The sequence below is a fragment of the Miniopterus natalensis genome, chromosome 4 (genome assembly GCF_054644295.1).
Source record: "Miniopterus natalensis isolate mMinNat1 chromosome 4, mMinNat1.hap1, whole genome shotgun sequence".
Lineage (NCBI taxonomy): Eukaryota > Metazoa > Chordata > Mammalia > Chiroptera > Miniopteridae > Miniopterus > Miniopterus natalensis.
Window position 1 is genome coordinate 70,436,188 of NC_142084.1, and position 24,088 is coordinate 70,460,275.

At 49.2% G+C, this 24,088-nt stretch overlaps 1 protein-coding gene across 1 annotated transcript; it reads left to right on the forward strand.

Annotated features, from left to right (window-relative positions):
* The first annotated feature begins 554 nt into the window (after positions 1-554).
* Positions 555-14,700, forward strand: LOC107534280 (cytochrome P450 4F3-like). Its single transcript, XM_016209312.2, has 12 exons — positions 555-752; positions 5,457-5,601; positions 7,263-7,316; positions 7,409-7,536; positions 9,373-9,494; positions 10,202-10,472; positions 10,813-10,879; positions 11,069-11,198; positions 13,898-14,031; positions 14,109-14,173; positions 14,336-14,418; positions 14,517-14,700. The coding sequence occupies exons 1-12, from the start codon at positions 555-557 to the stop codon at positions 14,698-14,700; spliced, it is 1,581 nt and encodes a 526-aa protein (XP_016064798.2).
* Positions 14,701-24,088: the final 9,388 nt, after the last annotated feature.

Below are 24,088 nucleotides of genomic sequence, written 5' to 3' on the forward strand. Positions count from 1 at the left end.
CCAGCCCAGCCTCCTCCAGTTCAAAGGGCGCCCCGGACAAAGACATCGCAGGGAGACGGGGAGGAGGCGGTGCGGGACCCGGTGGTCCCGCAGAAGGTGCGGGGCAGAACCTGAAGGGGCTAAGGGTCCCCGGCCTGGGGTGGGGAGGGGCGCTGGCCAGGGAGCAAGCTGGCCCAGGGGATGGGGGTTTCCTTGTAACTGGAGCCGCCCCGGGCAACCCGCAACTAGCTGATTCATGCTGGGTGTTTCTTCATTAGTCTTTCTCTTTCTCCCTTCTCCTCTCTGTCTCTCCCTCTCTGTGTCTCTCTGTCTCTGTCTCCCCCCTCTTTGTCTCTCTCTCCCTTTCCCTTCTCTGTATTTCCCTGGGTCTCCCTTCCTTCCTGAGCCCCAATTCGCCCATCCCTGCCCTGTCCCCAACACTCACCTGGCCCTCCCTGCCCCTGTTCCTCACGCCCTTGGCCCTCTCCCTGTTTGTAAGCTGGTCTCTGCCCCTGGGCTCACCGTTACCCCCCTGTCTCCGGCCTCAGGAGCTCACCCTCTGTCTGGCCTGCAAGATGCTGCAGCTGAGCCTGTCCTGGCTGGGACTGGGGCCGCCAGCAGCCTCCCCGTGGCTACTCCTGCTGCTGCTGGGAGCCTCCTGGTTCCTGATCCGCTTTCTGACCTGGACCTACACCACCTATGACAACTCTCGCCGCCTCCGATGTTTCCCGCAGCCCCCGAAGCGGAACTGGTTCTGGGGTCACCTGGGCATGGTGAGTGTGGACATCAGGACAAGTCTGGGGTATCAGAGTAGATGTGTTACCTAGGAGTTTGGGCTCTTGTCTTCTGATATAAAAGAATTTAGACCAGGGACACTGATAAAAGCAAAGGCAGATTACTGAGGCTCTGCAGAAGAAGAGCACACTGAGATAAGGTCCCAGGTTCTGTGCCCCAAATGTGGGGTGTAGGAGGCTTTAGGGTTTGGGAACACAGAAATTGATGGGATAAACCAATCAGGGGGTAGGTTAGCTGGCTTTTTCTTTTTTGAAACACTGATATCCAGGCATACCTCAGTGAAGTGAAGCATTCTTGGATTGTGCAGCTCTTACTATGGAATGCAGGAAGGGACTTGCCCAACCAGGTACTGAGTTTGCCTCTGTGGTTGGTAGCTCAGCTTTAGATCTGAAAAAGTTAAAGGAAGTCCGGGTAGTTCCTGGACCATTGTTTTGTAACTACCTATTGATAGCTGCCTAGTAGGGCTTGACTCCATGGAGCAATTTTTGGGACTATTTTATTCTATCCCTTTCAGATGGACTTCCCCTGAAAGGTTGGGAATGGGGCTCAGCGGTGGGGCTGAGGTTTAGGACAGCAGAGAAGTGAGGGAGCCCTTTTTCCTCACTCCCCCACCAGGTTCGTTCCTCTCCTCTGCACTCCATGTCCCCAGACCTTTCATGTTCTTACCCTTCCTCATCCCAAGCCTGCCTTGACTCCTGCGCCTGCCTGTCCTTCCCCATCAGTGCCTCTCTGAGGGTTTCTGCACACAGCCAGGTCTCCCGGTGTCCCCACAGTCTCCCGGTGTCCCCACAGTCTCCACCGCTGCACTTGTGGCCTCCTCAAGGTCCGCTCCCTGCCTGGCCCATCTCTGTAGGCCTCAGGCCAGTGTCTGTTCCTCTCTGGACCTCTGCCTCCCCAAAGCAATTAACTATGATCTCTGCCATCCCTTCCCCGCCCCGCAGGGGCACAGCTGGGCAGAGGGGAGGTGTGGGCAATCTCTCCTCCGCCCCTTCCTCAGGCACTTTCTTATCTTGTCTTCCATGCCCCAGATATGCCCTTGGGCCACTTCACCTTTCAGAAGGAATCACTCCAGGACTCTGCCCTCACGGCCACACTTCCTGGGAGGGGGCTCTTGGCCCCCTTGCCCCAGAGGCTCTTTGCCCACGCTACACCCACCCCCTATTGCCACAATCACACTTTGAACTTTGTCGTCCCTGTAAAGCCACTGACCTGAGTGTTGCATCTCTGACCAGAACTCCCTCTTCCTTCCAGCTTCTTTCTTCTTAGACCCTGCCAAGATGTCCAGTCCCTTCTATGTCCCAGTCCGACAGTTTCCTTCTGACCCCACTTCCTTGGATACGTTTAGCTTTGGTTCCATCCTTTGCATGTGGGCTGAAGTCTTTTGCCAGTCAAGGTTTCCTTCATGGCCCTTTGGACGACCTTTGCCTACTTGAGCTCAGTCACCACATCCTCTGATCTGTGCTCCACGATGATGCTAGAGAAGGTCATAAAACAGGACAAAAGTGTGACAACTAAATCCCCACCTGCCCACTTCCAGTGCACCCCAATCTGCACAAAACCTCCTGTCTGCTTGCCCTGCTCTCTCCTCCTAGGCAAAGACTTGTCTTCATCTGTTGCCTCCATTTCCCTGCTCGATCCTTACTTGCTCTAGTCTGACCCACCCCTGTCACACTCGTGTGAGATGAATGTGAACTCCGGGTGCCTAAATTGCATCTCGCTCACCTCCCTGGCCTTGCTGACGGCTCTGTCACCTTGGAACCTCCTTTTTGTCTTGGTTCCAAGGCAAGTCCTGGCCGTAGTCTTTCTCTACTTCCTCGTGACTCCTCTGTCTCCAGTCTTGGCTCCTCCTTCACCCTACCTTTCCATGAGGGGATTCCCCCAGGATCCCAACCCCTCCTCTCTCTCCCAAGGCCACCTCCTTACCCAAGGCGCCAACGCTTGAATAGACCATCAGTCCCCCCCATAAATGAATTCCAAGTTCACATTTCTCTCGAGTCTGAGGCTGTGTGTCCAGCCCCTTTCTCCACTCCTCACGTGAGGGCGCTCTCATAGTACCTCATCTCACCAAGTTGGAATCTGAAATCACGGCTCCACCCCCAATCCTAACCCCCACCCTAGGTCTAGTTCATCCTTCAGTTATCCACCTCTCATACTTTAAGGTGCCCTGGCCCCTCTCTTCTCTCACCTGCATATCTGGTCCTTCAGCACATCTGGCTGTGCTGCCTCCACAGCCTCTCCTCGATCTGTCCCCTCCCTGAATCATCCTATCACCCCTGGCTCCATCCACCACCATCTTTCTCTGGAAGCCTCTCCAAGCTCCCTCTCTGGTCTCCTCATTTCAGCTTTTGTTCCCTATCATCCTCTCCCTCTTCAGCCTTGGAGAAATTTTTCTGAAATTGAGTTTAGATCACGCCTCTTCTTGGCTAAAAACTGTTTGGTGGCTGCCCTTCACTTTGAAGATAAAGACTAAATGTTGCCTGCTCTCACCAGCCCCACCCACACCCCAGACACTCAGAGCTCCTGCTTTATCTTCTCAATGAGCCAAGCCCTTCCTGCCCCAGGGCCTTTGCTCATGCTTCTCTTTTGACTGGAAGCACTTCTCTTCCTGTGGACACGTGGTCAATTCCTACTTATCCTCCCATTTTCAGCTCAAATGTAACTTCCTTCTAGAAACCGTCCTTTACCCCCAGACCTTGACATCTGACTTGGCCTTGCTCATACTTAAACAGATAATTGTGCAATAATTTGTTTATTATTCATCTATCTCATTAGATAGTGGCGGGGGGGGGGGGGGGGGGGGGGGGGGGTAGACACAATATCTATAGTGCCCATGCCAGGAGCTGATATACAGTAGGCACTTAATAAATATTTGATGGCATCATAGTGGAGGCCATGGTCTAGGCCTGGGTGAACTTGCATTCACCTTTCTTGGTCATCCAAGGCGAAAAGGATGAGCTACCAGCTCGTCTCCTCCCTTCCCCCCAACAAGCTTATCACAGAACAGGATGTCATAATCTTATCACAGAACAGGAGGTCCCAAGCTCATCATGAAGGTTGGTTGAGATTCTGGGTCTTGGAATGATCTCAGCACGCCATGGAGGCAGTGAGAATGTTAAAAAGTTACTACAGTTCTGACGCCCCCCTCCAAGGGCTTGGACATGGAGGATGGCCTAGGGCACACTCTTCCCTCCTCTAGTTCCTCTTACTGTGTCATCTCAACTGAGTCATTCTTCCTCTCTGGAGCCATCTGATCAAGTGCCTCAGGGTCCTTGAAGAGCAGGGAGCATATCACAGAGTGAAAACAACTTATTTCACCTGACTGGAGCACCTGGGGTATTTGTCAGGCTCTGATTGGACATCCTGAGGGACTGGAGAGGATGCCTCACCAGGAAGTGATCCACTCTCCTTCCCCTTTTAAAGGACATGGCTTCAGTTTCCATTTGTAAATGGTACGATTAATGGGCATTGTCCATAGCTTCAGGAGAGATAGGCAGACAGGATGCACTATGAGAGAGGATGGATGGATAGATAATATATAGATAGATAGTAGAAAAAAAGATGATGAATGGATAGATGATTAGATGATGGATGGATAGATAGATAGATAGATAGATAGATAGATAGATAGATAGATAGACTAAGTAATGGATGGATAAATGATAGATGGATAGATAGATTATGGATAGATAGATAGATGATGGATGGATAGACAGATGATAGATGATAAATAGATTGATAAAAATAGATAGATGATAGATATATGTAGATGATAGATTGATAGATTGGTAGATATATAGAGATAGATGACATAAATAGATGATGGATGGATATAGATAGATACATACACACATATATACATGCAAACATACGTACAAACAGAAGATAGATGTATGTGCATCCGTGTATGTACTTACCTCTTTCACTCCCTCTGTTTACCTGTCTATGTGTCCTCTCATCTCTCCCTCACTCTTTCTCTGTTTCTCTTTCTCTGCCCCTATTTCTCTGTCCATCTCTCCAACTCCCCACCTGTTTTCCCTCATTTCCATGCCCTCCATGCCCCGTAGTGCCCTCAGAATCATTCACCTGCCTTTACCCACTCTTGATGCCCGGCTGGATCTGCTCTCTCCAACTTTCTCTGCTTCTCATTCATTTCACTATAGCTGCCCGGAACTCCTCGCTGCTCATAGCCAGGTGCTGGCTCTCTCGTCTCTGAGCCTTTGAGTGGGCTATTCCTTCCATACATCTGTTATCTGTCTATCTATCTATCTATCTATCTATCTATCTATCTATCTATCTATCTATCATCTATCTATCTATCTATCTATCTATCTATCTATCTATCTATCTATCAATCATCTATCTATCTATTATCTATCTATCTATCTATCTATCTATCTATCTATCCATCTATCTATCTATCATCTATCATCTATCTATATCATTTATCTATCATCTATAACTACCTATCTGTCTCCTAAAGAAACAGAGAAAAAGAGTGAGAGGCATATAGGTAGACACAAAAAAAGACAGAGGTCAACAGAGAGAAGCTGACTTAGTAAGGTAGAGACAAGTGTAGACCAATAATCCAGGCAGAAGGAGTTAAGGGGGTGAGAAGGGTGTGGTGGGTAGGGGGTACAGTGGGCAGTTGTAGCATCTGAGGCCTCACCCCCACCCATTCCCAGGTGAAGAGCAATGAGGAGGGCTTGCGGCTGATAGAGGAAATGGGCCACCACTTCCGTGACGTCCACCTCTGGTGGATTGGGCCCTTCTACCCCGTCCTGCGGCTCGTTCACCCTAAGTTTGTTGCCCCCGTGCTCCAGGCCCCAGGTATTTCTCCCAGGATCCCCCAACTCCAGCCTCTCCCTTGGCTCTGCTCCTAGCTCCTCCCACCCGTGGACAGACCAGGTTGAGCAGGGGAATGGGCAATGTTGATAGAGTCCTTGACTGTGGCACTAACCTGCTGGGGACTCTGGGAAGGTCCCTGGCTCTCTCTAGTTGTCAAAGTATCTTTCAGTTTTGAGTGGCAGAAACTCAACACTGTTGGTCTAAGTAAAGAAAGGGGATCTATTGACTGAAAAGCTCAGGGAGGGTTGTCTTCAGGCATGGCTGGATCCAGGTCTTCAAACAATGCCGTTGGAAATCTGTCTTCATCTCATAGTTCTGTGTTCCCCTGTGCCAGCTTCACTCTCATGCTGGTGAAAATGAGTCACAGAGCTCAACTGTCATAAAAGTGAGTTCATTCCCCACAGACCTGGAAAAATTGCAGGATTCCTTAAATTTGCCTGGCCTGAGTTACAGGGACCAATTCCTCATCTAATCATTGTGACTTGATTGCCAAGGCTCAGGGTCATATGCTTAAGTCTGGAGTAGAGGACGGGTTGGCATGGCCACTGTCCTCACTACTTGAATTGAGAGTGGAGAAGGGATTAGTTGCTGGTTTCAGGAGAAGGGGATGGACACTGGACAGGAAGATGCCAGATGTCCATCCACCAGCATCCTGGCTAGTTTGGCATATCCTGGGTGAGGAAACTGAGGCTCAGAGAAGCATAGTGACTTCTCAAGGCCACAGAGCATGCTGAAGCTTTCCTCTTAGTTCTGAGTATTTTCATCTGCTCTAGCTACCTCAGATGGGAGGGACCCTAAGCTAGAAGGTGATTTGGGACAGGAAGACTGATGGCCAGAGTACTGCGTGGGAAGATCCACCAGACCCCGGGTTGGTGAACTGTATCTGGTTGGCCCTAGGGGGCTGGTCTAGAGGGAATAGTGGCAGCTCTTCATGGTGAGTGGAGCTCAGTATCCAGGAGGGGCAGCATCCTCTGGTCTCTTTAAGGACAGAGGAGCCCCTGACCTAAGCACTTAATGCTGAGTTTAAGGTGGAGGAAAAAACTGAGAAAGTCTGGGTCACCCCTGAGCCATGTCTGAGATGTTAATGGGACCATATTTAAGTCCTATCTGGGACTCGTTTGTGGGACACACTGAAGTCATATCAGATTGTCTTTGCATCCATGTCAGAGCATGCTGTGTTATGTCAGGGCATGTCATGCATGTTGGAGCCATGTAAGGATATGTTAAAACATGTTGGGGGCATGTCAGGTGTCCCAGGAGATGTCAGAGAGTGCTGGGGCAGATGGGGTTCCTAGGTCCCTGTGAAAGCATTTTGTAGAGCACTGGGCTGTGCTCAGGTGTGTAGAACATGTTGGATCATGTAGGAGCTATGTTAAGGCATGCTGGGCATGTTATGCCATGTTGAGGTGCGTCTAAGCATGTAGGGGCATGTCTTTGGGCTCTGGCTTTGCTCTGCTCTGTGTTGCAGCCTGGTCTGGTCCCCCCTCCCCTCCCCCTCCCTGCCATTTCCTCTGCCCTTGTCCCATTCCTGCTGTGCTGGGCTTGGAGGGGGAATGCAGACCCCTGGCTGGGAGCCTCCTCCCCCTACCCAAAGTCCCTCTTCTCCCCCTCTCCATGGCCCTGATGGTTCTCATTCATGTCAGCTGCCATTGTGCCCAAGGACATGCTCTTCTATGGCTTCCTAAAGCCTTGGTTGGGTGAGTAACTGTGGGTGAAGGGGGTTGAGGACACCCCTGGGGGTCAGGGGAAGGCACTGTCCTTGCCCACTCCCTGTGGCTGCCTCTACTAGGGGATGGGCTTCTGCTGAGTGCTGGTGACAAGTGGAGCCACCACCGCCGCCTGCTGACACCCGCCTTCCACTTTGAAATCTTGAAGCCCTATGTGAAGATTTTCAACAAGAGCACAGACATCATGCATGTGAGTTTTTTAAACCCAGGGACCCAGCTGGAACCTTGGGAAAGAAGGAGTGGCCTCAGATATATATGGTCTGGAGTCCTGGCTCTGTTGGATGGCCTTGGGACCATTGCATTTCCTCTCTAAGCCTCAATTTCCTCGTCTGTAAAATGGAGATAACAATCCCTTTTTAATGGTGGTCATGATGTAATGGAAGCAAGTTCCTGGCACTAATGCTCAGAAAGGCTTTAGTTTCTGAGTCTGCTCACTGAAGCCCTCTAAATTCAAGATGGTAATGATAAAGATTGAATAGTAGCTTTTTCTGTATAACACACCACCTTAAAACTCATGGACTTGAAAAAAATTAGTATTTGGTTTTGCTCATGAGATTATGGGTCAGTTGAGTATTTCTTGTCTTGGCTGGAGTCACCCAATGTCTACGGCCATGGCTGGGTTCTGTAGACAGCCCTGCTGATCCAGGCTCTGCTCTGCCACATGTCCAGGGCTTGACTAGCTGTTGGCTGGTCTAGGACGGCCTTGGTTATACAACTGGACTCCTGCATTTGTCTTTCATTTTCTAGTAGGCTGGCCTGGGCTCACTTGCATGGTGGAGACTACATTCCACAAGAACGAGCGGAAACATGTAGTACCTCTGAAGCCTAGCTTCAGAGTTAGCACCATCATTTCCATCTTCTATTGGCTGAAGCAAGTCCCGCACCCAGCTCGGATTCAAGAGGGAGATAAGGGATTCTGCCTCCTAACGGAAAAACTACAGTGTCTCATTGCGAAGGATGAAGATAGAGGGAGGGACAAAGATATGGAAATGTTTTTGCAGTCACCTACCACTGTGATAAAGATGAAAATGATGAAGATAGCTAACAGTTACTTTGCACTTACTGTGTACCAAAAGTGGTGTTCCAGTTCCATGGCATATGTTATATATATATATTTTTAAATCTGTACCTGAGGATATTTTTTTCCATTGCATTTCAGAGAGAGTGGAAGGGAGAGAGAGAGGGAAACATCGATGTGAGAGAGACACATCTATTGGTTGCCTCCCTCTCACTCCCCAGTGAGGCCTGGGATGCAGCCTGCAACCAAGGTGCATGCCCTTGGCCAGAATTGAACCCAGGACCCTTCAGTCCATGAGCTGATGCTCTAACCATTGAGACAAACGGGCCAGGGCATATGTTGTATAATTTAATTTTAACCACCATACGAGACAGAGATGATTATTATGACCACTTTATAGATGATGAAACAGAAGGTCAGAGAGGTTAGGAAACTTGCCGTGTTCACATAGCTAGTAAGTGAGCTATGAGTGGTGGATCAAGAATTTTAGCCTGGCCCTGGCAAATTAGGCTCAGTGGTTAGAGTGTCGGCCTGTGAACCGAAGGGTCATGGGTTCGATTCCTGGTCAAGGGCATGTACCTCGGTTGCAGGCTCGATCTCTGGCCCCAGTCGGGGCTTGTGCAGGAGGCAACCAATTGATGTGTCTCTCTCACATCCATGTTTCTCTTTCCCCTTTACTCTCTCTAAAAAAAATCAATGAAAAAGATATTGGTGGGTGAGATTAACAAAAAAAAAACAAAAAATTTAACCTGGTTTGTCTGACACCAAAACAGGTCATCTTAACTATTATTTAATATTTCACGGGTGCAACCCAGAGGAGAACAATGACCTTGAACTGAAGTCTCCTGACTCCCAGCCCTGGGGTCACTCTCACTCAAACCTGGTCCTCCCTGGGGATGAGTGCCTGGGACAGACGACCAAGAGGCAGGGCTTGGGGGAGTCCATCCAGGTGGTTGGGGTTGGGGAAGGGCTCAGGGAAGTCCCAGCTCTGTCCTCTTCTCTGTCCAGGCCAAGTGGCAGCGCCTGGCCTCAGAGGGCAGAAACCGTCTGGACATGTTTGAACACATCAGCCTCATGACTCTGGACAGTTTGCAGAAATGTGTCTTCAGTTTTGACAGCAATTGCCAGGAGTGAGTCTCTGCCCAGAGCCTGGGCACATGAGCCATAGACCAAAGGAGTAGATGGGGAGGGGACTGACCAGGGCAATCGTAAGGGCCTTCCTGGAGGAAGTGGGTCAGAGCTGGACATTTAAGATTAAGGTTGAGGAAGGAAAAGAGTGATCCCTTCAGGTAGGTAGAACTGTTTGATAAAAGCCAGGAGACTGGAATGAGCAGCGTGTGTGTAAAAGTGAGGAGACATCTTGGAAATAAGGGAGGGTTAGTCACGGGCTGGCTCTTAATGCCATTTAAAAGCTGGGCAAAGAGGTATGAGCTTTAGCCTGAGGTTTCCAGGGAGCCATGGAAGGTGTTTGAACAGATGAGAGTTGTGATCAAAGCTGAGCTTAGACATCGGAGTCTAGAGATGATTGACTGTTGTGTAGACACAGGATGCAAGGAGACCATGAAGAGGAGGACTGAGCTTGGTGGAGAAAATGGGGCATATTTGAGAGAAACCGAGGCAGGATGGGCAGGGCCAGATATTGCACAGGAGAGAGAGGAGACGAGCATGATTCCTAAGCTTTGCCCTGGGGTCCAGGACATGAGGCAGCTCTTAGAGATAGAAGCATGTTTGGAGGGCATCCTTTCCTGGATTGAACTTGGTCCCGGGTTCTGGCTGGGAAGGCCTACCAGGATTTCATGTGTGTTAAGGAGCTGCTTTTTCTGGCCTCGTCCTGCAGGAATCCCAGCGAATATATTGCTGCCATCTTGGAGCTCAGTGCCCTCGTGACAAAACGGTCCCAGCAGATATTCCTGCACATGGATTCCCTGTACTACCTCACTCCCGACGGGTGGCGCTTCCGCAGGGCTTGCAACCTAGTACACAACTTCACAGACGCCATCATCAAGAAGCGGCGCTGCACCCTCATTAGTCAGGGTTCCCATGTCTTCCTCAAAGCCAAGGCTAAGGCTAAGACTTTGGACTTCATTGATGTGCTTCTACTGTCCAAGGTGGGCTTCTCTGGGATCTGAATTCAAGAGGTAGATTGGACATTGATTTCAAATGTCAGATTGAAGAACTTGGGCTTGAAGCAGAGGGCACTGGGGAGCCATGGAGGGTGCTTGAGGAAGGGAGGAATGGGTTGGAGATAAGCTGTAAACATGACTGTGTAGAAGGCTGTCTGAAGGAGTAAACAGGAGGCAGTAAACCAGGGAGGAAACATGTGGGGTGAGCTCTGGTGATGAGGAGGGAGGGATCCTGCTTGGATGATGGAGCTTCAGGGACTATTTCAGGTTAGACATAGACATCCTCAGAGCTGGTGTGATTCAAGGCATCTTGCCCTTTTTCAAGGATGAAAATGGGAAGGGACTGTCAGACGAGGACATCCGAGCGGAGGCTGATACTTTCATGTTTGAGGGTAAGGGTCCCAGTGTGGGATTACAGACGGGGTGGGGTCTGTCCATCCCAGGGACTTGGCAAGTCGCCCTGGGCCACCCCATCCCTCCTGATCCTCCCCACCCTCCCTGAGGGCCTCAATATAAGGGCACTGCCCACCTTCTGGTGCTAAAGCAGCCCAGAGACCCAAGCCTGTTTGACTGCCTCTCAGGCCATGACACCACAGCCAGCGGCCTCTCCTGGGTCCTGTACAACCTGGCAAAGCACCCAGAATACCAGGAGCGCTGCCGGCAGGAGGTGCAACAGCTCCTGGGGGACCGGGAGCCTAAAGAGCTTGAATGGTGAGTGGGGGTTCTCATGGCCCCTTCCTGAGGCCCTCTCATTGGCTCTGCTCCCGAAATGGGGAAGAGGGAAGGTCCTTTTGCTGATTCTGTCATTCTGTCATCCACTTAGTGGGAATGGAAGCAGAGCCCAGAGGCAGGGTCTGGTATCCGGCCTGGATAGCAGGAAAAAAGTTACAGGCTTTTGGGGCAGAAAGATCTTAGTATCCACATTTATTGCCGCACTAACTTGCCATGTGACTTTAATAAAATCAATTTCCTTCTCTGAATGCCACTTTCCTCCTCTGTAAATTGGATGGTGCGTGTGTGAACGTCTCCCCCAAAGGGCTGCTTGGAGAATTGCAACAAAGTGTGTAAAAGAGATGCCACCCAGCAGGTGTTCAGTAAATGAACTTCTCCTCCCTTCCCTTGCATTTCTGCCTGAAGCTGCAATTTTCCCCCTAAGACCCTCCCACTCCCCTTAATTTTTGCTCTTTTCTCTAATTCCCACCTAATAGTCTATTCCAGAGATTCCCAAGAAGTCTTTGGGGGTAAAAAATCATCCATTTTTTCGTTCCGTAAATACGTCCACACTGCCTGCCCTTTCCCAACCCAGTGTCTAGTCCCATCTGAGTTCTACCTGGGCAAGGCTGGGACTGAGAGGAAAGGAGGTAAAATTGGGTAGTGAAACAACAAATACAAATTCACCACATTGAGTGAACAGTGCTCCTGGCCAGGGGACAGCTTATGCAAAGGCCAGGCCAGAAGCATGCAGGAGTGAGCCTGGCATGCTTGGGAGGAAGTAAAGGTGGCTGGATCCTTGTAACATTTACAGTCTGAAGAACCAGAGGGGCTCCCAGTGAGGCTGTACTGGTAATGGAAGCCCCCCTAGAAGTGCTTTGGAAACTATGTTAAGAGTTTCCAAGGGTGTCACCTCAATTCTTTGGGAAGTTGATACTAGATAAAAGGTAAAAGTGGGAGAGATGCTGCCATTGGAGTCTCACATTGGGCAGAAATGGTCGGGCAGTAGTGGCCATGCACTCAGTCACTGGCTAGGGGCTGCCCAGGTAAGTGTAGTCTCGGCGTGAATGCTGCAGCAGGGCCCAGAGACCCTATCGCTGGAGGCTGTCCGCTTGTTGTTTGCAGCTCTACAGTAGGCTCTTTCTTGAAGGGTGAGCCATGACTAACACAGGGCAATGGGGAGCCATGGGAGATGTTTGAGCTGCAGAGAGACAGGTCAGATATGGGCATTAGAAATATCTCTCTGCAACTACAGAGGCAAACTGGAGGGGATGAGCTGGGCCCAGGGGTCAGATTCTGGGCCAAGGGATGAAAGGTGGAAAGGAGATATTAGACTGGACAGTCATTTTGGAAGTAGTGCCCTTCGACTTCAAGGCTTTGTTCAGCACAGCAGTCCTGTGAGGTGGAGAAATGTTTTTCTCCCAACTTCAAAAGATTATGCACTTGGTAAAAATTTGAATAGTACCGAATAGTTTACAATGAATATAAGCCTTCATCTTTTTTTTCTCCCAGATTTCTGAAGGTATAGTGAACATATAACACTGTGTGAGTTTAAGGTGTGCAATGTGATGATTTGATGTACGTGCATGTGGCATAATGAGTGCTATAGGGTTGGTTAACACACTCACCGCCTTGTACAGCGAATAGATGAAGATCTAGTTCATTTCGTTTCCATTGTCTGACCACCTTCTACCAAACTATCTATTGCCCAGAGGTTTGTGAGGCCTCCTTTACTGGGGGCTAAAATTTCACTTATTGACTTGTAGCCTCCGAGCTCTCTATTATGTTCCATGTTGTTTTTCTGTTCTTGCAACAATACCACACTGTTTTTTGTTGTTGTTGTTGTTTGTTTTTTATTTCTGCACTTTTGTGATGGGTTTTAATATCTGGTAAATTGAGTTCTCTTTCTTTGATCTTTTATATTTAAGTGACCTAGCACTTAATGAACTTTAATTCTTTCAAATTGGATAACATAACCAAGTTCCCAAAAAACCACAAGTAGATTTTTATCAGGTTGCATTAAATATATTGATTAATTTAGATAGAACTGACACTTTCATATTAGGTCATCCTACCTTAAAATGTAAAGTGGATCTTTATTCTTTTTTTTTTTTTTAACGTGTTTTTATTAATTTCAGAGAGAGGAAGGGAGAGGGAGAGAGAGAGAGAAACACAAATGATGAGAGAGAGTCATTGATAGGCTGCTTCCTGCATGTCCCCCCTGGAAATCGAGTCACAACCAGGGCATACACCCTGATGGGGAATCTAACCTCGACCTCCTGGTTCATAGGTCGATGCTCAACTTCATAGGTCGACTCTCAACCACTGAACCATGCCAGCAGGGCTGGAGTAGATCTTATTTATTCAAATAACCTTCTAAGTCCATCATAGAGATAGATATTTTTGCTCTAAGGTAATTATATAATTTAAAAAGCTTTTTATACAAATGCACTAATGCTTTTAAGAATACCCTGTGAATGTGGTGTTTTGCTCAGAAATGGTTCTAAAAATACCATCCTACATTTTCTATAGCAACTTTTGTGATTTTAACTTTCTAATGCTTAAACTTTTGGTTCACCTGGCATTTATTTTGTTATATGAGTGAGAGTCAGAGTGAGGTGGGGAAAGGATCTCCAGGGGCAGGAAGGCTGAGGTGTCTCTGGTTTTGCTCCCTGGGTGACTGTCGTGGGGTCCCTCAGGAACGACTTGGCCCAGCTGCCCTTCCTGACCATGTGCGTCAAGGAGAGTATGCGCTTGCACCCCCCAGTCACTGTCATCTCCCGCTGCTGTACCCAGGACGTCTTGCTTCCTGACGGCCGGGTCATCCCCAGAGGTGCTGGCAATGACATGGGGAGGAGGGTGGTGGTCCCACCAGTGGGGACCTCGTCCTGACTGACCCGTATCCCATAGGAAACACCAGTGTCATCAGCATCTTTGGGATTCATCACAACCCGTCGGTCTGGCCGGACCCTGAGGTGCTGTCCCCCCCCTGCTTTCCGTCCTGGGACCTGGTGGTGGGGAGGGATCCTGCCTCAGGAAATCAGACGCTCCCAGGCCACTGTATCGACATGGCTTTTCTGGGGGCGTCTGGGTGTCCTGAGGCACCCCATCCAGCAAGCCTGCCTCTTTGTCCCCAGGTATACAACCCCTTCCGCTTCGACCCAGCAACGCCCCAGAAGAGGTCCCCTCTGGCGTTTATTCCGTTCTCAGTGGGGCCCAGGTGAGGCCAGCGGGTGCCCGGGCGGGGATGCGGCTCCGCGGGTGTCGCCGCCCCACGTGGGGTTCCCAGGCACTTAGTGCCCCTGTTCATGCCCGCAGGAACTGCATCGGGCAGACGTTCGCCATGGCCGAGATGAAGGTGGTCCTGGCGCTCACGCTGCTGCGCTTCCGAGTCCTGCCCGACTCCGTGGAGCCCGAGCCGCGCAGGAAGCCCGAGCTGATCCTGCGCGCCGAGGGCGGCCTCTGGCTGCGGGTGGAGCCGCTGAGCGCCGGCCCGCACTGACCCGCCAGGACCCGCACTGACCCGCCAGGACCCGCCAGGACCCGCCAGGACCCGCCCTGACCCGCCAGGACCTGCAAGGACCCGCCCTGACCCGCCAGGACCCGCCCTGACCCGCAAGGACCCGCAAGGACCCTCGGCGGCCTGGCCTGCCCCCCACCCTGACCCTACACATCTCCCTCTGCAGGTTCCCAGGAAAAAAACAAACCCTGTGCTGTCACCTCGGCCTCGGCCTCACTGAGTCAGGGGTGGGCGCTTGGGGCCTGCGGGGTCCCAGGGAGCAGGCGTGGCTCGGTGCAGGGGCTCTTGTGTCTCCAGCAGACCACAGGGCCCCAGACAAATCACAAGTTCTGCCAGAGCCCAAGCATGGACTTTATAGTGCTGGTGACTCTAAAGGGAGCTATGGGAGGTGCTTGAGCAGGAGCGGGACCAGGTTTAAGGATGGGTTTAAGGGGCACATGTGAAGCTCTGAGTCACACAGGAGAACCCATAGTGACACTACCCTATGCCATCCTGACCTCAGTTCTGATCTAATATATCCAACCTTTCTCACCTCAGAATCCTTCCCAGTTTCCATGTTTATTATGTTACAATGTTTGTTTAATCATAACAAGCCTGAATGCCTTATAGTTTGTGCCTAATTGTTGCAATAAATGTATTTGCTATATTGTCTGTTGTTTCTGCTGTTTTTCACACATAGGGTCAGTGTTCTTGTGTCTAGTTCTCTTTTCTTGGGTAGTGGCTAACATATTTGAAATATTTGTAGAATTTGGAGAAGGCAGCTTTGCTGGGAGCCCTGCTGGTTGAGGATTATGTTAAAGGAAGTTCAAGGCTTGCTCTGCCCAAAGTTAGGTACAGCTTGCTGGTTCTTCCCTTTCAGTTTGCTCTCACCCTAAGAGACGTAGCTTTTTGAGGTCTCCACTATGTGAGGAAAGTCTTCTTACAATTTCCCCTTCTTGTGTAACTCTGGGCTTTGATTTTCTTTCCCCACCCGGAGATCATCAAAACAGAGTTTCACATTTTCCTGACTTGGGAAATGCTCCCAGAGCAAAAGTATAATTCAAGTTCATTTTGTCTCTAGGTTTTTATTTTCATTTGGTAGTGTCTTTATAACTAGTTACCATCTTTTCATGTCATTTATTCATTTAAGAAATTGGAAAAGTATCCAGCATTAAGAGTTGTTTTAAAAAACCTGAAAGTGTTATCCAAATAATCTAGTTTGCCATTAATGGAAACAAAAAGTCTCAATTGGGATTTTAAATGGTCACGATCCAGTTATTACTCCACTCTTGGATGTATTAAGGGTGATAACTGTCTTTAGGTGTATAGAGTTCCAGACCACAAAAGCCCACATCAGGGTTTAAGGAACCTCTGCCCATCACCCAGAGATGCTGGACTTTGAGACGAATAGAGGGAGCAGGTGGGTGAGGCTGACTCCCTTGGGAATGTTGTGTGTTCCTTGGATAAGAAAAATGACACACGTTGGATGTTTTTATAGCCAACAGGGTGGACTATGTCAGAGACTGCTAATTGTGTATCCTGATATCTTAGAATCCCTAGTTTTTAGCTGGGTGGATGGCGGGCTGAAATACAGATTATTTTTAAAGCTTTTCTTGAAGCTGCGTTGGTTAAATGGCTATGTCCAGTCCCACCTGGAGAAGTCAAAGGTTATGCAGTCATTCTGGAAACCTTCCTTAAGAGAAATCCGGAACACTGTCTCCACCCAGCCCTTCCCCTTCCTCGATTACGCTGCTGGGGACACTGATGGGGTAGCTGGCGCCCCCCCTGGGAGCATGAGGACACGACCACTCTTCAAGGAAGGGAAAGCAGGTCAGCAGTCAGACCCCAAGACCCTGGGTCCCCAGCCCCTGGAGCTGTGCATCCAAGGTCACAATCCCAGTCCACTATTTACTAGCTGTTTGTCTTGGGGAACATGATTTCTCTCTCTAAGCCTCAGTTCCTTTACTGTATAAGAAGAGCCACTTTGCCACCCTGTTGTGATTAAATAAATAAGCACATGGAACGTGAAGGTCATCATCCGGTAAGCTTCAGTCTTCGTGAGGATTCATTTCCTCCCTTTTACCATCATGTTCCACAATTTGAACTGGAACATGACGCAAAAAGGCAAGTTTAAGTTTTGGGAAAGAAGGCAACCTGCTGGAAATAAGGCAACTTTCATTAGAAGATTCACTAAATTTAAAATATCTGTGGTGACATCTGAGAAATTACAGGTCTTCGGTGCAAAGCTGGCCTGAAGCTGGGAACTGGAAAAAGCACTTTTCCCCAGAGAGGCATGACCTGAACTTTATTTTCGCCCAGATGTTCCAGGAAATGAAGGTGTCATGGGTCTGCCATAGTGGGAGGAAGGTGGGCGGCGAGGCCAGCGCTTCCTTCAGCACCTGGGACAACGGCCACCCAGGACTTGCTCCTCTCTGGCATTTGGGGGCAGGGCGAGGTCCAGGGGTACAAGTGTCAGAGCATTTCAGGGCCCACAGATTGGGAGCTGGCAGGCTTACTGGCTGCAAAATAATAATAAAAAGAATACTTCAACATGGAATGAGCAAATATTTGATATACTTGAAGCTGAAAATCACATTTTTCTTTGTCTTTAAAGTTCTTATTTAAAATATTTTTACTTAGCCCAGCTGGGTGTGGCTCAGTGGTTGAACATCGACTTATGATCCAGGAGATCACAGTTCGATTCCCAGTCAGGGCACATGCCTGGGCTGCGGGCTCGGTCCCCAGTTGGGGGCGTGCAGGAGGCAGCTGATCAATGACTCTCTCATCATTGATATTTCAACTCTCTCCCTCTCCCTTCCTCTCTCTGAAATCAATAAAGATATATATTTTTAAAAAGTTTGTCTCACTTTACAAGAATTCTCTTCAAGTACATTGATGGCTGAAGAGATCACTCTCAGTTATACACTGAGTTACTCTTAATGAAATAATATTTTTGTAGCAGTAGATACATATACATTCATCTAAGATATAGATGTGGTTTCAAACGTTTCATAGAACATGTATGGCCTGGTGACTCCTCAAACCCTGCAGTTTTGGGTCCTATTAATAGAAGTAGAGTACTGAAAAGGAAGGTGACACTTCAGCTCCCCCAGGTAAACACTGGTTTCATCCTCACACCAATCTTATGGACCCAAGAGATTAATTCACTTGCTCAAGGTCACTCAGTGAGTGAGTGATAGTGGGGTGAATTTGGCCAACGTGGCTTTGGAGATACATTCTAACCTATAAAGAATGGGATTTTTAGGTGTGTCTCAGCCCTAGGCGCATTAGATCACCTGGGAGCCATTCCAGGCTCACTGTATGAGACTGTCAGGTGATGCCTATATTTTAAAGTGTAGTATTTTTGATACATTCACTCATGAAAAAAATGCACAGTGAAAAATGGTATTCCAGATGTCCTTCATTCGCCGTTTCTTCTTCTGTAGGTAAACACCTGTCCTTTTTGTATATTGTTTCATAGTATATTTACGCAAAGAACGTATGTGCTCAGTTACCCTCAACCCTAAAAAACCCTTTCTTTGACCCCACTTTCCCACGAGCTAAGGCACATTTCTTTAACCCATTAGGCAGCAAACCCAAGAGTGATCTGTACAAATGTCTCCTCTCCCGGTCCGCACAGGCTTCGAGTCTCCACTGAGGCTCTTGATGGTGGATGAATGAAGGAGAAGGGGGCCTGTGGGGCCTGGGACTCGCTGCACCTGCTTGTGTGATTTTTAAGACACCCTGTGTCTGGGGCCCTCACTGGCGGGGGGGGGGGGGGGGCCTCCTGCCTCTTCTGAGTGTGCCTGAGGCTCCCTCTGCTGGAAGGTTCAGAGGCAACAGGCTGTTGGGAGCCTGGTCTCCGTTTAGTTCAGTGTGTGAGTGCGTGTGAACGAGTGGAAGTATAGGAGTGCTTATGTGTGCATTTGTACAGCTGCGTACACGCCTGTATGAGTGTGTTTACATGTGAGCGTGTGCATGTAACTGTATGGTCATGTGTGTGAATATATGTGCATGTGCTCACATTTGAGCGCATGGAAGTCTGTATGACTGTGTGCACACATGTGAGTGTGGCTGCGTGGGTATGTGATTGTACACAATTGTGTGCACATGTGGGTTCATATGTGTGTGTGTGTGTGTGTGTGTGTGTGTAAGGGTGTGAGTGTGTGTGTCTGGAAGTCAGTGAACCATTGTAACTGTCTACACCAGACTGTGCTCCTGCTCATCACAGCAGCTGCTGTCAGAGGTCCCCCCACCCCTGGCCCCAGACCTCAGCCTTGCAGAAGGTAGGATGTGAACATGAAGGTAGCCTTTGGCAGAGGACATATGTCATTCCCCTAATGCCCTCTGATTGCCTGCAGTGGTCTCCCACTGACAGAACACTATCTTATCGACTCACAGAAGTTGCAGGTAGGTGGCCAAAGACACCTGATGTAGCCCCTTGGCTCAACCTGGGTCAATGTCAGTTGCACATGAACCCCAGACGAGCATTCACTCAGCTCCTCTGCACCTGCGAGGGCCCCTTGCAAGCTGGCTAAACAGATACCCAAATGGGTAGCAAAATTTTGTCTCTCCTGCTCCTTTTGAGCAACATCCTTGGGGTACCCCTCTGTTGGTTTTTGAATGAGAACACCCTTTTCCCTTCTGTGAGGATGGTCTCCAACCCTCCTCAGGTCCCCCCTTCTGAATGGTGGGTGTGGTCAGGCTGCTTTTCAAAACTGGCACCACCCCAAAAATCCCATCCAAAGGAAGTTGATGCCAACTATTGTGGATTCTCAGGTCTTTGCTGAAGTTTCCCTTGGACCTTATTTTACCCCAGACCTGCTCATCTGATCACCTGGTACCACTGCCAAGAAGCTGGCAGTCCCATTTTGCAGACCTGGCTCTCATTGGACGTGCCTTGGGGGTTGGTTGGTTTGCCCAATCTTTATTACGGTAAGTGAAACACGGCAACTGTTTCTGACTCCAGTGTCTGGCCAGATTTCATCACCACACTGGGTTCCAGCAGGGCTGGTTCCCGCTTCCCTCAGACGCTGACCAAAATTGCCTCACTGTTTCTGTTTATCTGTTTATCTCAGCATGTCTGAGGAAGGAAGCAAAGATGACACATTTTTTAGGCCATTTGATTGCCATATTCTGTGCTGGGTGTTTACAGGCCTGGTGTGGCTTTAGGGCTGGGGGAGGGTGATCCTTATTCACTGCTCACTCCTCTGTATCACTCAGGTTTCTGACTAAAGGTTACCTCCTCCCAGATTGTCCCATCCAGACCAGCCCCCTTGGTCGCTTTCTAGCATGTCTCAGTTTGTTAATTTTCTTCTTTACCGCCCCCATCTACTGGGCCTTATTTCCTGTTGGCTTCCCCCATCAGACACGAGCATCACAATCCAGAGACCTCATCTGTTTTGTTCATCCCAGGTCCCAGGTCCCAGGTCCTAGCACTGTGCCTAGTACAGAGTAGGTGTCCAAGTACAGTTTGTTGTTGAGGCACGAACTGCCTGGAAGGTATACATCCACCTCTTCATTTTACCGACGAGGACATAAGGCTCAGAGACGACAAGCGATTTGCCCGAGGTCACACAGCAAGTGGCAGAGCTGGGATTTGAATTTGGTTTGCTGAATCCAGAACTTGTTCTTGTGGATGTAAGAAATGTCCAAACCTGTAGAGGATTTTTATGAGTTTATTTGAGCCAAACTGATGATAATTTCTGGGAAGTAAAATCTCAACTGATTGAGAAAATGCTCTGGAAAATGGCAGTTTTACAGCTTATTTTATGCATTGGAATCAAAGGAGGGGGCGTAAGGAGGGCCACATGAAATCCATTGGCGGTAGATTAAGGGGGCGGGAGAGAGCAAAGCTGAGAAATCCCTGGGATTGAGTAAAAAGTAAAACAGAAGCACAAAAGCTGCGTTCCGTTCCCAGCCTCAGTTTACCCCATTTCCCTATATAACCCTGTCCCTCAGGCCAGTCCTTAAGGCAGTTTTGGATGCTTGGACGCCCCCTGTCTCCTTGGTCGGCCGGCCTTCTCAATAAACGCCTTACCAGGTTCAACCCGCCTCCGCTGAATCTGACGCAGAGACAGGTGGCCCGAACCCCACCGGGGTTCAGACAGCCCCCTGAGTCAGAGGGAGAAGGCTGTTCTTTCCTCGGTTCTTGTCTTCTCCTATGAATAAATTCAAACGAATGACTCCAGATTGATTTTTGCATTGTGATAAAGCCAATTCATTTAAAAATTAAAGCAAGCAAATTTATTAAAGAAGCAAGGCAAACAAATCTACTAAACTACACCTGAGCTGGGGCTCAGATGGGCTTTCCCACCAGTCAGAAAAGCAAGTCTGGTGAGCGCTCAAGGGGTTGTATACCCTTCTGTCTACAGGTTTTAAAAGTCCTCTGCTAGATATCCTGGTACAGATGAACTCTCCTTTTAGTTTGTTATGCCTTTGCCAGAATTTATGAGAAGCACCTGGTAATTTTATCTTGACAAGCCCTGAGACTTCTGGCTTCACTGTTTAGGGAGTGAAATAAAACTGCCCCCTTTTTTTCTTTCCCCAAATGGCTGACTTCTTTGTTTATGGAGACAGCTTTTAACAGTTCCTCTTCTTTCCTTCCGCCCTTCTGCCCTAGCAGCTCCGGGGTGATTTACACTATGTATTCTCTGGTCAGGGGGAGAAGGGGCATTAAGATTCCCCCTCCTCCCCTGAATTCTTTTTTTTTTTTTTTTTTTAATATATCTTTATTGATTTCAGAGAGAGGAAAGGAGAGGGAGAGAGAGGGTAGAAACATCAATGACGAGAGAGCCATTGATCAAACCCACAACCCGGGCATGTGCCCTGACCGGGAATCGAACCCCTATCGCCTGGATCCCAGGTTGACGCTCAACCGCTGAGCCACGCCCGGCCGGGCCCTGAATTCTTTAGTGAGGAGTATTCAGCCATTTGCTCTCAAGCACCCTTGGTTTGGGGAAGATACTGACTTGTTATTTACAAGCTAGCTGTAAGCTCCCAAAACGATTTGGCCTTGTTTAATTTTCTTTTCTCAGTTTCTCTATTCCTCTTGCTTAGGAATTTTCCTCGTTTCTCACTGTCCTATAACATATCAACCCATGTTGCCACAAAAGATTTCCTTCACATATCACTTTGGAATATACTTTACCCTGCTCTTTCTGTCTGGGTCCGATAGAATACTTCCAATGTTGAGGTTTTATCAGGCCCATTTTGCAGATATGAAGACCGAGGCTCAGAGGGGTGACTGGCTGTGCCTGGGGTTGGTCACTCACATAGGAATTGCCACCGTTGATCTGACACACACTTGCCCACTGTCTGGCTCTGGGTGAGGGTAATAGCACCACTGGAGAAGGACCAGTCTTCACCTTTCCATATATTGCTCCCCTACCTCCATATTAGCTGGGGGACATTTCAGAAGCCAGGCTTGTGTGATTTGGAAGCTGAGACCTTCACCACTAGGGATGCTCCAGCCTGGTCAGGCTCAGAGTAAAGTCCCCACCTGAGGCATCCTTTCCTCTTCTATCACCTGATCCAGGAGTTGGAGGAGCCTCCGACCTACAGACACTGCCCTCATGATGGGGTCTGAGTTCTTCGTCATGCCTCATGAAAGTTCAACCCCTACTTATAGCTTCAATTTGGGACCAGATTCTGCTGCCCACCTTGGCCTTCCTAAGGGTCCACTGCTTGATTCCACAGGTTAGTGCTCTCAGCCCTAGTGTCAAAGGAAAAAGAACCAGTTGCCTTTTTGTGCAGCCTGGGTGTCACATTCCATGCCTGCCCCTGGAAGCCCTCCCTCTTTATTCAGGCCTCTGCTCACCCTGACCCCTGGCCTAAGGTAGAACCTCTCCCCTAGGCACAACCTGATCACTGTCTGATACGTCCTAATCATTTATTTATCCTCACCCATCTCTCCTTGAGATGTGAGCCCCTTGACAGCAGGGACGATGTCTGCTGTGCTCACTGCTTCATCCCCAGCGCCTAGAATAGTGCCCTGCACATAATAGATGTTCAATAAACATATGGTTGCAGAAACAGCCCCATGAGGTATAGATTTCCCCCCTTATTTTATAACTGAAAAACCCCACCAAAAAACCACTGTGAATCAGAGAGGTGAAGGTGCTGCCTCCTTGTATCTCTTGCAGAACACAGACTTGGGGACCTTAAAGCCACATGTCTTAAAACTTGAAGGGGTGTACACCACTCTCCAGTGGAGATGTGGTTTTCAGCCGGTATTTCTGGGCTGGGGCACTAGATTCTGCATTCCCTTCAAGCTCTCAGGTGATACTGATGATGAAGGCCTGAGGACCTCACTTTGAGTAGCCAAGTTTTAGAGCTCATGGCTGCAAAGCTCACTTTCTTCCCCAGATAGTTAATGAGCACCTACTATATACCAAGCTTTGCTGTTATATTGACCTAATTTGCTGCGAGGCTGGAGCAAACTGCTTCACCTCTCTGAGTCTCTGGTTCCTCTTCAGTAAAAATGGGCTCATGAGGGTAATATTGCAGAGCTGTTGGATGCTTACACAATAACAACAACAACAACGATGACTAGCACTTACGGAGCCCTTCCTCTGTCCCACGTGTCTTACATGCATTGTCTCTTTTCATTATTCCCATCTTGGAGGGGGCACTAACGAAATGCCCACTGACAGACATGAGGGAGTGCGGCTTAGTAGCTCAAGCACCCAATATAAAGCCTGGCGCCCAGCCTGGCTCCACCAGCTGTGCGGCTTTGGGCAGGCCACTCAAACAGAATTCAGCCTTAGTTTTCTCATCTATAAAATGAAAGAAAAAAAGAAAGTCTAATATACCTAAAGGGCTTAACACAGATTCGGTGGCTTATGTTGTCAGTGCTGCTGGTGGCTGCCGGTCCTGCTCTAGGCCGCCTGTCCACCCCTGCACACAGCAGATCTGCAGGAGCTGAGCCCCTCTGGGCACTAGGGGCTCTTTGTCCTGTGCGTCCCATGACTCTGCCTGGTTTATCATACTCTGGCCTTGTCCCCAATCCTCTTATGGACGGACTTGCCAGCAGGTGAATTCTGCCCCTGTGGAGTGGAGGAGATTCTGGTAGGGGTGTACCCCACCTCTAGGACCAGCCATCTTAATCCCCCAACCAGTGGGGGGGGGGGAGGGAGGTTTGGGCTCTCTCCAACATTCTACCAGTGCCAGGAGAACTCTTTCCCCCACTCTTGTGCTCAGTAGCTCTACCAGGACCCCCATCCTTCAAGCCCTCCCTTATCTGAGACCACTCCCCAGGGCAATTCTGGAAAGTGTCAAGGGAGGGCCAGGAGTGGAGCATTAGGTCCACTGAGAGGATAGTCCATGTGTGATACGAGGGCCTCAAGCTATATCCCCTCTGGAGTCACCACGTTGCCTGAGATTCACTGCT

What these genes read in the sequence shown, in the direction of transcription:
- LOC107534280 (XM_016209312.2), top strand. Translation starts at nt 555, where the DNA reads ATGCTGCAGCTGAGCCTGTCCTGGCTGGGACTGGGGCCGCCAGCAGCC. An exon ending in TCTGGGGTCACCTGGGCATG is followed by an intron (nt 753 to 5,456) that starts GTGAGTGTGGAC and finishes ACCCATTCCCAG; the next exon opens with GTGAAGAGCAATGAGGAGGG. An exon ending in ATGTGCTTCTACTGTCCAAG is followed by an intron (nt 10,473 to 10,812) that starts GTGGGCTTCTCT and finishes CCCTTTTTCAAG; the next exon opens with GATGAAAATGGGAAGGGACT.